The sequence below is a fragment of the Gallinula chloropus genome, assembly GCF_964237585.1.
Source record: "Gallinula chloropus genome assembly, chromosome: 1".
Classification (NCBI taxonomy): domain Eukaryota; kingdom Metazoa; phylum Chordata; class Aves; order Gruiformes; family Rallidae; genus Gallinula; species Gallinula chloropus.
Window position 1 is genome coordinate 155,854,697 of NC_140085.1, and position 14,286 is coordinate 155,868,982.

General features: G+C 39.8%; 1 protein-coding gene across 2 annotated transcripts in view; it reads right to left on the reverse strand.

Moving 5' to 3' along the window:
- The window catches only part of PCCA (propionyl-CoA carboxylase subunit alpha), a 294,840-nt gene that overhangs the window by 51,301 nt on the left and 229,253 nt on the right, over positions 1–14,286 (reverse strand). For both annotated transcript variants that reach the window (XM_084279588.1, XM_084279587.1), the window contains exon 21: positions 10,717–10,770. In XM_084279588.1, coding sequence (XP_084135714.1) covers positions 10,717–10,770 — 54 coding nt within the window. The remainder of the gene's footprint in view (positions 1–10,716; positions 10,771–14,286) is intronic.

The window sequence follows — 14,286 nt, forward strand, 5'->3', positions numbered from 1 at the left end:
CTTGGAGCTTGTAAGGGTAAGGGAGGGCTTCCCTGCGGCTCTTTTATAACTAAAAGATAAACCTAGGGAGAAAAAAACAAAATAACACAAACTCCTCAGAAAGAAAAAACAAGGAACACCCAAAGACTTGTAACAGAACCCTAATGTAAGTATTTTAAACCTCATGCATCTTTGTTTTTCCTCATATGAGGATCGACATCAAAGAAAGCAGTAAGTGAGAGTGGGTTCTGGGGGCATGCGAGGAGAAATTGCCCTGAAGCAGGGAGGAGGAGGAGGTGGTAGCAGTAGAAACCCAGGACCTGATCTCAGCTTTCCTACCCACAGGGCCTTTCGGCCTCAATGGAATATTCCTGTGTCCCACTCAGCACCACTGTGTCATGTGTGCTGAAGCTCTTTGGCACAGGGGCAGTTTGTTTTCACTGCCCTGACAATAGTGTGGGCCTTTCCTTTTCATCCAGGTTGCCCTGACCTCCTTTTTCTCCCTCCCTGCCCCCCTACCCCCCCAATCAAACAATTATCATTAGATGCAGGAAGAACCTTGTTGTAGTTCTGCTGCTCATAACACAGTTTGCTATGCGAATACTTCCTGTGCACATTGCCAACATGGCACCTCTCCAAGACACAAGACTGGCGTTTGGGAGATGGTCACACAAGCACGAGACTTCCTACTACAACTGCTCTGCCCTTCACCTTGCTGTGGGCAAGGGCTATAAATAACAAAGGGCATGAATGAAGCGGAGATGGAGGCTGCCTGTACTAGTAGGAGTGTCTGCAGCAGTGTGGCCTGCTGGCCTCCAGATAAATGGGGATGTCTGTGATCTTACTTAAAATGTCATTAACATGATTTTTTATGTCCTTCAGACAGAATTTATGTGAAACTCTGGTTTCACAGAAAGTGAAATCATCTGTGTGTCCCTGTGTGGCAAACTCAGCTGGGTTTGGCTGGGATAGAGTTCATTTTCTTCACGGTAGCTGGTACAGGGCAGTGTTTTGGGTTTGTGCTGAAAACCACATTGATAACATGGAGATGTTTTAGCTGTTGCTGAGCAGCGCTTGCACAGAGCCAAGGCCTCTTCTGCTCCTCGCCCCAACAGCAAGCAGGCTGGGCGTGTAAAAGGAGTCGGAAGCAGACACAGCCAGGACAGCTGACCTCAGGCTCACCAAAGGGATATAGGCCATACCATGTGACATCATGCTTGGTACATAAAGCTGGGGGAAGGAGGAGGAAGAGGGGACATTCGGAGTAATGGCGTTTGTCTTCCCAGGGCACCATTAGGCACAATGGAGCCTTGTTCCTGCTGAACATCTGCCTGCCCGTGACAAGTGGGGAATTAATTCCTTGTCTTGCTTTGCTTGCACATCTTTTGCTTTACCTATTGAACTGTCTTTATACCAACCCACGAGTTTTCTTCACTTTCACTCTTCCGATTCTCTCCCCTATCCCACCAGAGGGGGGAGCGAGCAAGCTGTGTGGAGTTTCACAGGCAGCCAGGGTTAAACCACGGCATCCTATTATTTGTATAGAGTCATAAATGCACACTGGGAAATTCTGCAGAGCTTCAAAAATTTGGTCTGAAAGCTACCATTAGATTTTACATGCAATAAATATACCAGATCCAGATAATGTAAGTTGCAACAGGGAAAAAGGAAAGACTTTTGTCTTTCAAGAGTCCCTGGTATTCCCCTCTTGTAGTATTTCTATGTTAACTCTAGTAGCTGTATGACTTGCTGATGCACAGCAATTTTTTTAATAGTTTATTATCTTCATGCTTCTCCTAAATGCTACTTACAGAACAACATGTCAGATTAATAGTAATACCTCTCTTCTCGACCTATAGATCTATCTTTCTAGCAAAAATACCCCTCAAGTATGCCTAAAAAAAACTTGACGCAGGAAACACACAAGAGAAGCAATCTTAGAAAAGATAAATATGGCAGAAAAAAGATGGGATTACTCGAAAGAACAAATGAAATACCATGAAAAAGAAGACTTGACATGGCATATGACACAGTTAATATAAGCCTTTGGTGATGAAAACGGGAGAACTGAACTTCATGTGTAAGGCAATAAATCCTATCAAAAGAGGCAAGACAGAAGCAGAACGTTTTAAAGACAACATGGTTCAACACATGTTCTGGAGTCCATGAAAGGCAACCAGAAAGAGGAACTGAAACCAGTTGTAGTTAAGAGACAAATGCACAGGCGCTGGTTTCAGTTGTGGGAACAAAAAAGTATGGAATGCAAGGAAAAGCCAACTGAGCACATGATGACAGCACTTAAAGACCCACACCGGCTTCCTACCTGCTTCAAAGCACCGCGCAGCGTGTTAAGTTTGACCTCTGACATGGTCTGAGAGTTGGCCTTTTCCTCATTGACAGTACTAGTAGTGGAAATATTTTAGGTCATAGGCAGCCAAAACACAATGAAACAGAAAAGTAAAAAAAATTAAGAGTTATTTCATCGGTTTGTGAATTTAAATTATGTATCCTACTGTTTACTCATCTTTTGTCATGTATTACGGAGCTTTAACAATGGGAAAGCCAAATTCACAAAGGTAATTTAAAGGAATCTTTCTATTTGAGTTTAGGACACAACCCACCATAATTATGAGCAGTGTGTGGCAATATTTTCACTATTTAAGGCAGGAAGTGAAAAAATACCAAACACATCTAAAATTGCATCAGGGATTTGTGCAGACAGAAGGTAATTACACAAAGTGGACTTTGGCCAAGACTCTCAGAATATGAAGCCATCTCAGAATCTTGTGGCAATCACCATGGGATCTTTAATGATAAGTGTGCTAAATCTTTGTTGAAATTGTCCTAAAAAAGATGCCTTCTCTATCAGCACCTTGTCCCTTTGCTACAGGGATTGACAGCAACAACATACTCTGAAATTACATGGCATGTCCTACACTGCAGCACACAAGTGGAAAGCCCAGAAACAAACAAAAAAGGCACAGAAAACCCACAGCACAGTCATTTAAAAAGTTAGGACTGGAGAAGACATCTCAAGTGCTTCACATGCACAGAAATACTCGCTTCCCCTTCTAATTTACTTCAGATTAGTAAGAAATCCTTGGATTTTAGGTCAGGGCTATGACAGTGGAAGGATGCCAACGTAACCTTCATTTTCTTAATTAGCATTTAACAAGAAATATACACTCCTCTAGAAATATTTCCTTCCATAAGGAAGGATAACCTTGAACAGAAGACAAAACTAAGCCAAGGAGGGGGGGGGGGGGAATTGGAACTGAAGCTCACGATACATTCACATGCCTTTAAAATATATATTTGTTTACATACCCTTAAAATTTAAATAAAATAGAGCTGAATAAAAAATGACTTCAACTCCCAAAAGCAATCGCAGAACTCTACCTGTATTCGTAACTACTCCAGGGAAAACCAACCACAAAGAAAGCCCCTTCTTTTACACGTGCTTCCTACCATGGAGCATGTGCTCGTGTAACTCATTGTTTATCTAGCCTGGAAACAAAAATGCCACGAAAAAGCAATCACGAGGCAGATGGCCCGTTTCACTAATCTGACCCTATTTCTTCCAAGTAAATCTAGTCAACTGTTACAACAGTGGTGCGCCAAATAATCCACCATTCCTGTAATACTTAGATTTGCATATTTAGGTTAGGAATGCCTGGCATTGCTGGATTAAGACTTTTTTCCCCCCGCAGTAAAACAATGCTTTGCCATAAATTCTACTCCAGAGACCGTGACAATTCTTCAACCAGAGGATGTCCACACGCTGAAAAAACCTGAGTGGAAGCGTGCCCACAGAACACTCTTACCAGCACTCACCTCTACGGCTGAAACGTGTTTGGAAGTTCCCTTTTCCTCTACTTAAACCCAACCGTAAAGAGTGACAAACACAAGGATTCTCTCTGTAGCCGCCCCCATGATAACAGATGACAAGATGCAGCACAAGCTTCATCTCTTGCTAATTAAACGAATCAATTAAGAGACTATTGTTGCAACTGTGTAACTGCTGTTCTATAGTGGCAATAACAACCCCACGGGGAGGTCTTTTACTGCATTAAAATGCTGTCCTCCACAACTCCATTTGATATTATTAGAAACAGTTATTTGCGTCTTGCTGTCATATTAGTAGCAAAGGCAAATTATGGAAATATGCAGACCAGAATGGTCCCAGTATGAGATCAGGTTTGGTTTTCAGCCTCCAAGGGAACAATTGCTGAAATTCCAAAGTTCCCTAAAGTTCTTTAATGGAACTGATAAATCTATCAGCGCAGCATCCATTTAGATTCTAGGTAAGGGTCACATATTTGCATACTTTCCTGCTAAGCTGATACAATTCAACTAGATAAATTATCATATTAAGTTTACCCTCCTGAGTTAAACTGATGGAGTTCAAAATTGTTTTCGATGGTTGTCATTAATCGCTGTTACATCCTAAATGCTCGCTTTGAAATCTAATTGTGCCGGCGTACCAAGGGTCATATTAATAGCATTTTTAATGTTAAATCTTTGTAAAACATGTTTATTTTACTGATATTACCACTGAAGCCTAGAAGACTAATGAGAAACAAAGTGTATTTATTAACAATAAAAACTTCATTTAAAATTTACATTCGGAGACTTAAATTAGCTTTACTAACTTCATCATGCCTTTGTTTCATTAAGATCCCTGGTTAAGCTTCAAAGCCATATAAATTAATACCTCCTAAACAGCTCCTGGGTACATGCCAAAGTTGCAGCCATCAAAAAGCTGTTTAAAAACACGGGCTACACATATGTTTATTACTTGGCAGTAGGCATCATCTTCAGAAGAAAACACTAGATCTTCACTGTGATGGAAGAGTCTTGACACAGTTAAAAACCAGCAACACTTCTTTGGCCAAGCAAAGCAACCAATAATTATTTCAACATTGGTAAGTCCTAGTCTACTGAAGGAAACCACTTGTGTTCCAAAAAGGAACAGGCTAATCAATCAAGGTCAGTCCTTCTCCTCAAAGCATTACTGAACTCAGTGAGAAGGAAACTGCTTCAATGAAGTACAGAAAGTCAGAAATCATTCCTTGGAAATAAGCAAATGGAAAAAGAAGAAGGGGCATAATTTATTACAAGGACAGACTACTACAGCACATCTAGCACACACACTACAGAATCCAACATTAAAGATGTTCATGGGAACTCTAAGCTACTTGTGATGTTATCACACATTTTTTCTCTGCAAATTAAAACTTAAACAGAAAACAGCAAAGGTCAAGATTAAAAATTAACAAAAACAAAGCAAAACATTAGAATTGAAATGTAATAGCTCATTTCCAGTTTGATTTTGTAAGAAAGTAGTGCCTGCAATCCAGATTTCTGCCTCTCAATCCCCACCTCATTCCAGCTAATTACCCCATTGGCACTCAGATACAGTATTTTAACCCAATCTGAAGAAAAGGTGGGTAGGTCCAACTCCCTGTAAGTATTGTAGGAACCATACATATGTTTCCACAAATCTTCTGAAGAGCACAGGCTACGTTAAGGAAACAAGCAACCTAAGTCTATGCTCTAGCTGAGGGGCATTTGGCAGCGGCCAACTGTCTATCCAACAAGCTCATATCCAGCTTCAGTTCCACCTTGGCACCACCACTTCTCACTCATGGAGGTCTCAGGCAAAGACAACAAGAAATTGTTCTCTGGGAACTTGTGGCAATTCTGATTTCCTTTAAGTGACAGAAGCAAAATTCAGATTTCCAACTGCTTTCTTACTTATCTTTCCAAAGGAATCCCAAGCAAGATTCCCAAAATCATCTATGGGATTTTAGGACATGGGGGTTTTTTGTAACATCCGTATTTCTAAATCTCTCAGGTGCTTTTGAGCTTGTCCCCAGTGGACAGCTTTAATATATTCAACTATACCCTCTGTTTTAAAGCATATAATCTAACAAGAGTTGAAATGAGAACAGCATATACAGCTGTGTGGTGGCACCCCATCATCCCCATCCAGAAGCTGCAGCAATTCTCACTGACCAGTCCTGGTGGGCCAAAGTATCATCACTTTCACAAGTGAATTACCACCCCACCCTGCAGCATACTGCAGCAGCTTGTAGCCAGTGCCAGGATGCTCACTGCCCATGTTGAAAAGGGACTTGCAGAACTTAATACTTCCAGAAGAGACTTCACTTTTTTCCTAGTGACAACTTTCACACTACCGAAACACCACTGATGACAGCTCTTACTATGAGAAGGACTGTGGTTCACAATGCCTCTGAAGCTGGGTAGAAAGGAAAAAAACTTAAAATCTATACAACAGAAGTCCCTTTAGATCAGCAGGGACCTTCATCTTCAGGCTTGTGAAAGGGAAGAGTAAAAAAACCCCCATTTTTTAAAAAAAAATACATTAGCTTTCAAAATAAACACCTACTGGACTATATTTATTTTCTTGTGGTTAATACTCTACATATTCCAATAAATACAACCTTTGTAACCTCTGCAGGTTTTCAACCAACGTTTGAAAGCCTGCATAAATCCTCAGTATAGCGTTTCTGAGGTGTCACATATAGAAAGAAAAGCAGAAAGAAAGAAAACCTGTTAAGAATGGCAAGGGTGAAAGAAGCAGGTTGTTAAACATTTGTCATCGTGAGCAACATCGGACTCATACAAGTCCAAGCTTCCATATTTGTTGCTATTTAATCGGTCTTTGTAAGAATGCAGGATGAAAGAAAAAAAGGAGGAAGCTGTCTGGAAACTGATGAGATTATAAACACACAGGACAATCTGTAAGACTCAGTAATGGAACAGAAAGTTGCAAGCTTGCTTTCAAAGCAAAAGCAGACAACTCATGGATCCTCATTAATCTTTATAAATACCTGAAGTGTGGGACACAGGGGGAAATGGCCAGCCCCTTTTCAGTGGTCTGTGGGGACAGGACAAGGGGCAATGGCCTCAAGTTGGGGCACAAGAAGTTCCACACCAATATGTGGAAGAACTGTCTCACAGTGAGGACGACAGAGCCCTGGCACAGGCTGTCCAGGGGGGTTGTGGAGTCTCCTTCTCTGGAGATATTCAAGACCCGCCTGGACGCCTCCCTGTGCGACCTGACCTAGGGAACCTGCTTTGGCAGGGGGATTGGACCCGATGATCTCTGGAGGTCCCTCCCAACCCCTGTGATTCCGTGATTCTGATTCTATGGCAAGAGAGAGCAGGAAGAGGAATAAGCAGTGAGAAGCAAAGTCAGTACATTGACCAATAGCTCTTAGGGTCACCTTAAATATATAAACGATGAATATGCAATAGACCAGGCAGCAAAGGCAAAAATTTTGAGTAACACCATTTCTGTAAAGCTCTCCATTTCTGACCAACTTCATGAACAACATATATAACTAATAATCCTGACTGTGCATGAAACATCCTTTTCCCAGCTTTTCTGGAAGTAGCTCAAGAACAAAGTCATTAACTTCATTAGTAGTGATCACTACTGTACTAGAACATCTGCTGACTCTGCTAAAAAGCATAGCCAAAGCCTGAGGCTAGTTTTCCTAAATCCACCATCCTTGGCTTAGAGTTTGCAGATCTAGTCATGGTAGTGGGTCTCAGGACTACTTTAAATGGGCCTGCAAAAAGGCCGAAGAGCAGCAAGCAGAGCATTAACAGGCCAACAGTAATCACATGAGAGCATAAGCCTCCACAGAAAAACTCCTGTGTTTTGTAAAACAAAGGTGGCAAAAAGAACTACATCAGGGGTGAGACTGAAGCAATGGAAATACCTCCAGATCTGATACTCAGAACCCTCTACAGAAAAACAATTCAGAGAAAACAAGCAAACCCCACTACAATTTGAAGATAAATGCTCGAGTAGCAAAACTTTTCCACTCACTATCAGAAAGCAGCAAGAATATTGCTACAAATCCACATAGACCTCCGAACGATGCTAACAGCATGCACTCAAAGCTGTGATTTCACTGGAGAAGAAAGCAATGTGATTCTTTCTGTTTTCCTCTGAAACAACAGAAATATGCTGCTACACTAACAGAAACATTTGTCCTACTGTCCATGTGTTTACCACGTGTTATGCGGTAGAATTCATGTTAAACTGTCATCTTTCTGTTGCAAAGCAGCTTTTCCTGTCCTTCACCTAACTGGGAGAGGAAGGATGTTTCTAGTAGGGAAGAGTACCTTTCACTTCTCTGAGTATCAGTTGGCCTCCTGAAGCAGGAGCTTGTGTTTCATCAAAAACCAGTGGCAGGAATTGTTTCTACTGTCCAATGTCAAAAAAAAAAATCAAGTGAAGCTATTTCTCGAAGCTGATGCCCTCCTGACAAGCCAGGGAGCTGTGCTCCTGATCTGATGGTTCTAAAAATACGTTCTGATGGACAGGTCAGCAGCGTGTTCGCTCAGTAGCACCATGCTGCCTGCCACTGCTGAAGTGCCGGCAACATTTGCCCCCGTCAAAAGTAACAGAGAGTGCCCAAAGCTATCCCCCTAGCATTTTCTACCATGAAAAAAAGAGCAGAGCAATATTTTCACAAGGTGTTCATTATGTTGATAACAACAGTATAATAATAATGAGAAACCAAGAGTGTATTATTTTCAAGCACTACCTTAATTGCACTTCTGTGTTAGCAAAGGTTCAACAAGAGATATGTAATGGTGAGCCCAAAATGTATTTCTAGGACCTTCATTCAAGATTAAATTCTTTTCTTCAACTGAACAGCTACATTTGTAGATGCATACATATGCACATACAGACATACAGACTGTGTAGATCTATTACACATAGGGAATTTGTAGAGGACATGATTATAAACAAAACTCCTCCTTTCCCCATGATTACCTAAGGTTGAGCTGGAATCAGAAGAGCACAGAAGGACATTAAAGGAGCAAAGGACTAATTAAAGGAAAGGGCTTGGGGGAAAGGAGAAGGACAGGAGGCTAGAGGAATGGATGAGAACACAGGTGCAGGCTCCAGCTTGGGTTCTGTGGGAAAACTGGTATCAGAGCAAACCCTGGGAAGCAGCCTTCATTACTGCTTCTCTACCCCGCTCGCCGAGGTTGTCTCTCTGGGTTTGATCAGCAAGATGTGTGCATAATTTATATTAAATAAAAAACAGTGGATGGAGTACTGCAGGCTTTTCTTTCCCATCCTCTCGAGAATTTTCGTTGTAATCACATACTTGATTTCCCAAAACAACCAGGATCCAATAAACACACATGAGCTAGTGAGATCTGATACATATTGTAATCCGTCAGCTGTTTCATCATCCATTTTTCAAAGCACATCAACACCGTACCCTCTTTCGTCTGCTTTTGCTGTTGCACAAGGCCCAGCACAAGAGTTCCAGTCTGCAGGAGCTCTAGGGCACTTCTAACATGTCAATACAAAATACTTTCTCATCTAACTTAACAACAAATTTTAAGTTTAATGTCATTAAATACACAGTGACATTTTTCTCTGCTACAGCACCCACTTACAGGGGACTGATTAAAATATTTTCAGTATCATCATCAAGCTGCACTTGTGTTTATATCTCACCTACTTGGAGTCATTATTTGCTTCTCACAGAAGGGCTATGAGATCAGCCAGCTAGCAAGACTCTCACATATACAAGATGCAACTCCAGAGCTGAAGCATCAGTACAAATACTCCAGTGAAGAATAAAACTTAACGTCTTATTTATAACTGCCACTTTGCTTGATATTGAATAAGGCAATTAAACATATACATATATATACAAATATATTTATAGAAGCAAAAACATATTAGGGAGACTTTTCATCTCTAAAAAGCAACAAGTCTACAGGTACTGTTAACTTTACTCTTCCTGTGTTATTACCCCCCCGCAAAAAAAAGGCTTCACATGACTTGTACAAGAATTAATCATAAGTAAGTAGAATGCAATCTGAATCTACTTTTGTCCAAAACACAGTCCTGACACTTCTGTGCAATATCAGTTCTAGTGGGAACATTTCATTCCCCAGCTTTTCACTATTAATGTTACTACAGGGAAAACTTTTGGCAGCAATCAGGACAACTGTAGAAGATGATTCCATTTTATTTTGTTTTCAGATACATAAAGAGCTTGGAAGAATTATTCCTGCATTTCAATCACACAAGTCATGGAATTTGATGCTGCTTCAATCACATGTATGTTTATAAGTTTCCATTACCTAACACAAACCTTATGTTTCCATATTATACATGATTGCCCAAGATAATAGTAGACAAAAAAAATCTACTTTGAGTGAATTCTGTCCATTAGTGTAAAATCTGATTAAGATTTTAAACGTACTTCTCTCCAACCAACAAAATCTGGGGAGAACTACAGAACACCTGGTATCACTACAGAGTCTTTTTGTAAGACAGCTACTGACCTGCCTCTGGGACATGAGGGTACTTGGTACGGTGCAGCAAGAGAGATCAGAAAGTTAAGGTGGTGAGGCAGAGTGCATTTGTTCCTGTTGTGGATCAAACCTGCAATAAACTTACAGGTCTACATCCAGTTACTCTTAAATCCCTTGTAAATGAAACAGAGATAGACTCGAATCAATAGAGATGTGGAATGCAAATCCTGGAAGTTAGCTTCAGAAATCTGCCTAAAATTCAGCTGCTGTTAAGCTCAGAATATTGACGTGTAATACTAACCTTCACATATACATGCATAAATGTGCTGCCAGTGTTGTATACCTATCTTCTACTTAGATTACATCCTTCTATCAACATAACTTTTGACAATAGTTACACATACTTACCACTGTGCCTAGAAACTGAATGCTTGTATCTCCAGAGGCACTCCGAGAAAGCCGCTGGAAAAAAAAGATGTAAAAAAAATCATTAGAAGCCTCTCCAGAATTTGAAACTATTCCTGTTTCTTTCTGTCACATCCCTGTAAAGTAATCAAATCTTACTGAGTACACAAAGCTATACACACAACAGTTAAAATATAACCCTTCAAGAATTTCAGCACTAGAAGTCTAATTCGTGCTTCAGCTCGGATTTTGACTTTGTTTCAGTCAACACAATGCAAATGATTTCTGAAGAACAATGAAAACAAGCACAGTCCAGTAAAACACAGAACAACCTTGGGCTTGCAGCAAGATGAATGTCATGAATAACGAGGCTTTTGCCATCTCCAAACATTGTGATTTTATACTCCTGTTACTCCTATTTAGTATTAGCTTCATTCTCTCCTAATGAGAGACATTTTAATCTCTCTTTAAAATGCAAACCTCCAATGCTGCTACTCTGAAAACAGTGGAAAAAAATGACCTTATGAAATGTCTGGTCACCTACTGTGGTTCAGGAGTTGATTGAAGTTATTAAACAGTCTTCAAATATTACCTTGTCAGCCACAAGACAATACAAAAGAAAATATGTTTTTGATTTAACACAGTAGTATCCATAATCTAAATATGCAAAACACACAATTTTTTTTTCTTCTTGTGAATTGTCTTCTCCTTCACTGTTAAAAGTTTCTTCTCCCTTTTTTCTTTCTGCTGTCAAATTACAACACATACAGACCCAACACCAGGGCCCTGGTCAGAGAACACAACCCTAATAAGCAACCCCAGGAGTACCTATGAGTATAGAAGCACAAATTTGAGAAGGTGAGTATAAATTGCAAACAAAGAGCTGCAAAGAGACCTTCAGCATTTTAAAGATGATGACTCCTTGAAAAGGGCTGCAAAATTATCTCAAGACATCTCCTCTAGTACCCCCAGCAGACTCAAAACCCACCAAGTGTCACTCTCAAACGATGCGTATCTATCACCCATTCACACTGCAGAGATTTCACCATCTCCATGAGCAATTTAACCCAGTTTTCAGCATCTTTATCATTAGGAAGGTCCTTTTTCCTAATACCTACCTAAAAACCCTTACTGCAAATGCAGCACATTGGCTCTTTTTCACCACAGATAGGAACCAGATTATTTTCTTTCTTTTTACAGCTACCTACAAGTACATGAAGAGCAATTACCACAGCTCCCTTTATTCTTGTCTTCTCCAAACTAAGTGAGAAAGGCCTAAACAACAATAGCTAGATATCCCCCAAAACAATTTTGATAGTAATAAATTAAATCCCGATCCCTTTTCAGTAACAGTGGTTATTCATGAGCTATACTTTATGAAATAGTAATTACTACAGCCCAAACATGCTTATTTTTTGACTTAACAGGTCACACACTGACACTGCAATCTGTACAATCATATGAAAACAAAGGATGATGTGCCAAAGCCTGACATATTTCAACAATAATGATTAATGGAATGGAAAATATGGGAAATAAAATTTCATACAAAACCTGACGTTTACTTTTATAAAGGAAACAGGAATATACACTTTTCCCACAGCCTAGGATAAACACAATCAGGTTTTGGAAACCACAAAGAAGAACAAAGTACCGGCTGCCTACAATGAATGAACCACATGCCAAAACAAACAAGTCCCAACCACTTGATAAGCTGTCAGAAAATGGCAAGCCGAAAAAAATTAAAGGATTTAATTTCTTTTTTTCCTGGAATGCCCTCCACCCTTGTTAGAGTTCTGTCACTTATTGTACTACCCTTTTGTCCACTTTCAAGGGTCATTAGAGACCTTTTCATGTCCTAATAAAAATTCCATTTTTTTGGCTAATCTCCCTGTCACACAGAAAAACACAACTTGAAAAACAAAACAAAACAGAAAAAAAAAGAGCCCTTTTGTCATTTTCTTTAAAGGCTGTCGAAGTAAAGCCAGGTAGCTTGACAACTTGTCTCGTTTTTCAGAGCTAAAAACCAAATCATTATAGTATTTCCTCACACAGATCCTCTTTACTCACAACCAAATACACTATCACAACCAAGCCCTTTCAAAAATATATTAATGTCCAATTTAATAAAGCCAAATATACATATATACCAAGGCAGCATCTTCTAAAGTAACAACCTCAAGACAAGACAGAGCTATATGCAGCCTTTTTCCTGCCTTGACGCTGCTGAAGCACACTGGTGTTGCAATATCACAAATACTCACTGCTGTTTGCTGTGCCCAAAATGCAAAGCATTGCATTCAGTCATCAAGACCATTAAGAGTCAGTAAAGGCATTACAATCCACTTCTTGAATCAACAGCCAGCGAGGGAGGAAAGCTCAATAAATAATGGGGAAGGTGAGGAAAATAGTTAACAGAGAGGTGAAAAAGAAATTTCCCTTCTGGGTATATTTCAAAAAACAAACAACAAAAAAGAATGAAAGAAAGGAAGGTAGAGAAATTCTCTGAGTCACAAAACATATGTTACATCAAGACCAAAAAGAAAACTGCCAGGCTTTTGAGAACCATGTTACAAAAGAAGTCGGCACATTATCATAATTAATGTTTCAAATTACAGTTGTAAATAAATTTCAGCTGTTAGATGTGATTAGATTTTTTAAAGCATATTGAAAGGAGTTATTTCTATTCCACTGGTGGGCTTGTGTTTCTGGGATTTGTAAATGTAATTGATGTTTTCAAGAAAATGAAAGGACATGGTTAACAATTATTCTTTTATTTTCCACCTCTTTAGAAAAAGGCCCAGTCTCCAGTTTCTCTTGTAAAGTTAGATATTTACATATTCTATACCTCATAATAGATGGTTTCATATTGCATGTGATAGCAGGAAAGTAATCAAATAGAGGTAACAAAAGAGAATAGCTAATTATATGCATTGTCATTGTTTTCCTAATAAATTGCAAATTATTTACGAGGAGGTTTACAGGGAAAAGCAAGGGAAGTCTACCATCTGAACAAAGACAAAATGCTACTGTATGCTCACCTGCCAATACAGTAAAATTACACTGTTGGCATCAATTACATGATCGTAGACATAACTGAGGCTTTTCTGCTTGAGTCAACTGATAGAACTTCAGACTAACTTAATTAGCATAATATGAGTTAAAAGTCCAAATCTTTTCCTTAGGAGAAAGTAACAAGCTAAATTAAATCGGGGGGGGGGGGGGGGGGGGGGGGATAAAAAAATAAAAAATCACAACTTCAAAAACCCATCTGCAGTCCCAAAGCTGTCAGATGGGTGTGAGTGTTACATAAATATTATAGGTATTTTTACACACACGCAGGTTACAGCGTGCTCCACCGCATATGCTATGTATACGCAAACAAACCGCGCACGCACGCGTGTACCAACAGACGAGTGTATGCAACCACAGGCACTGTGTTTGATCTTTAAGTGTCTGCTGCACCGCAGCCCGCTCACAAACAAGCATTTTAATCTGTAAATCCCAGTAAATTACCAGAGGTTCGTGTGATATGACTTTAAATTCTTCTGCTTTGCCATACAAAATTATTTC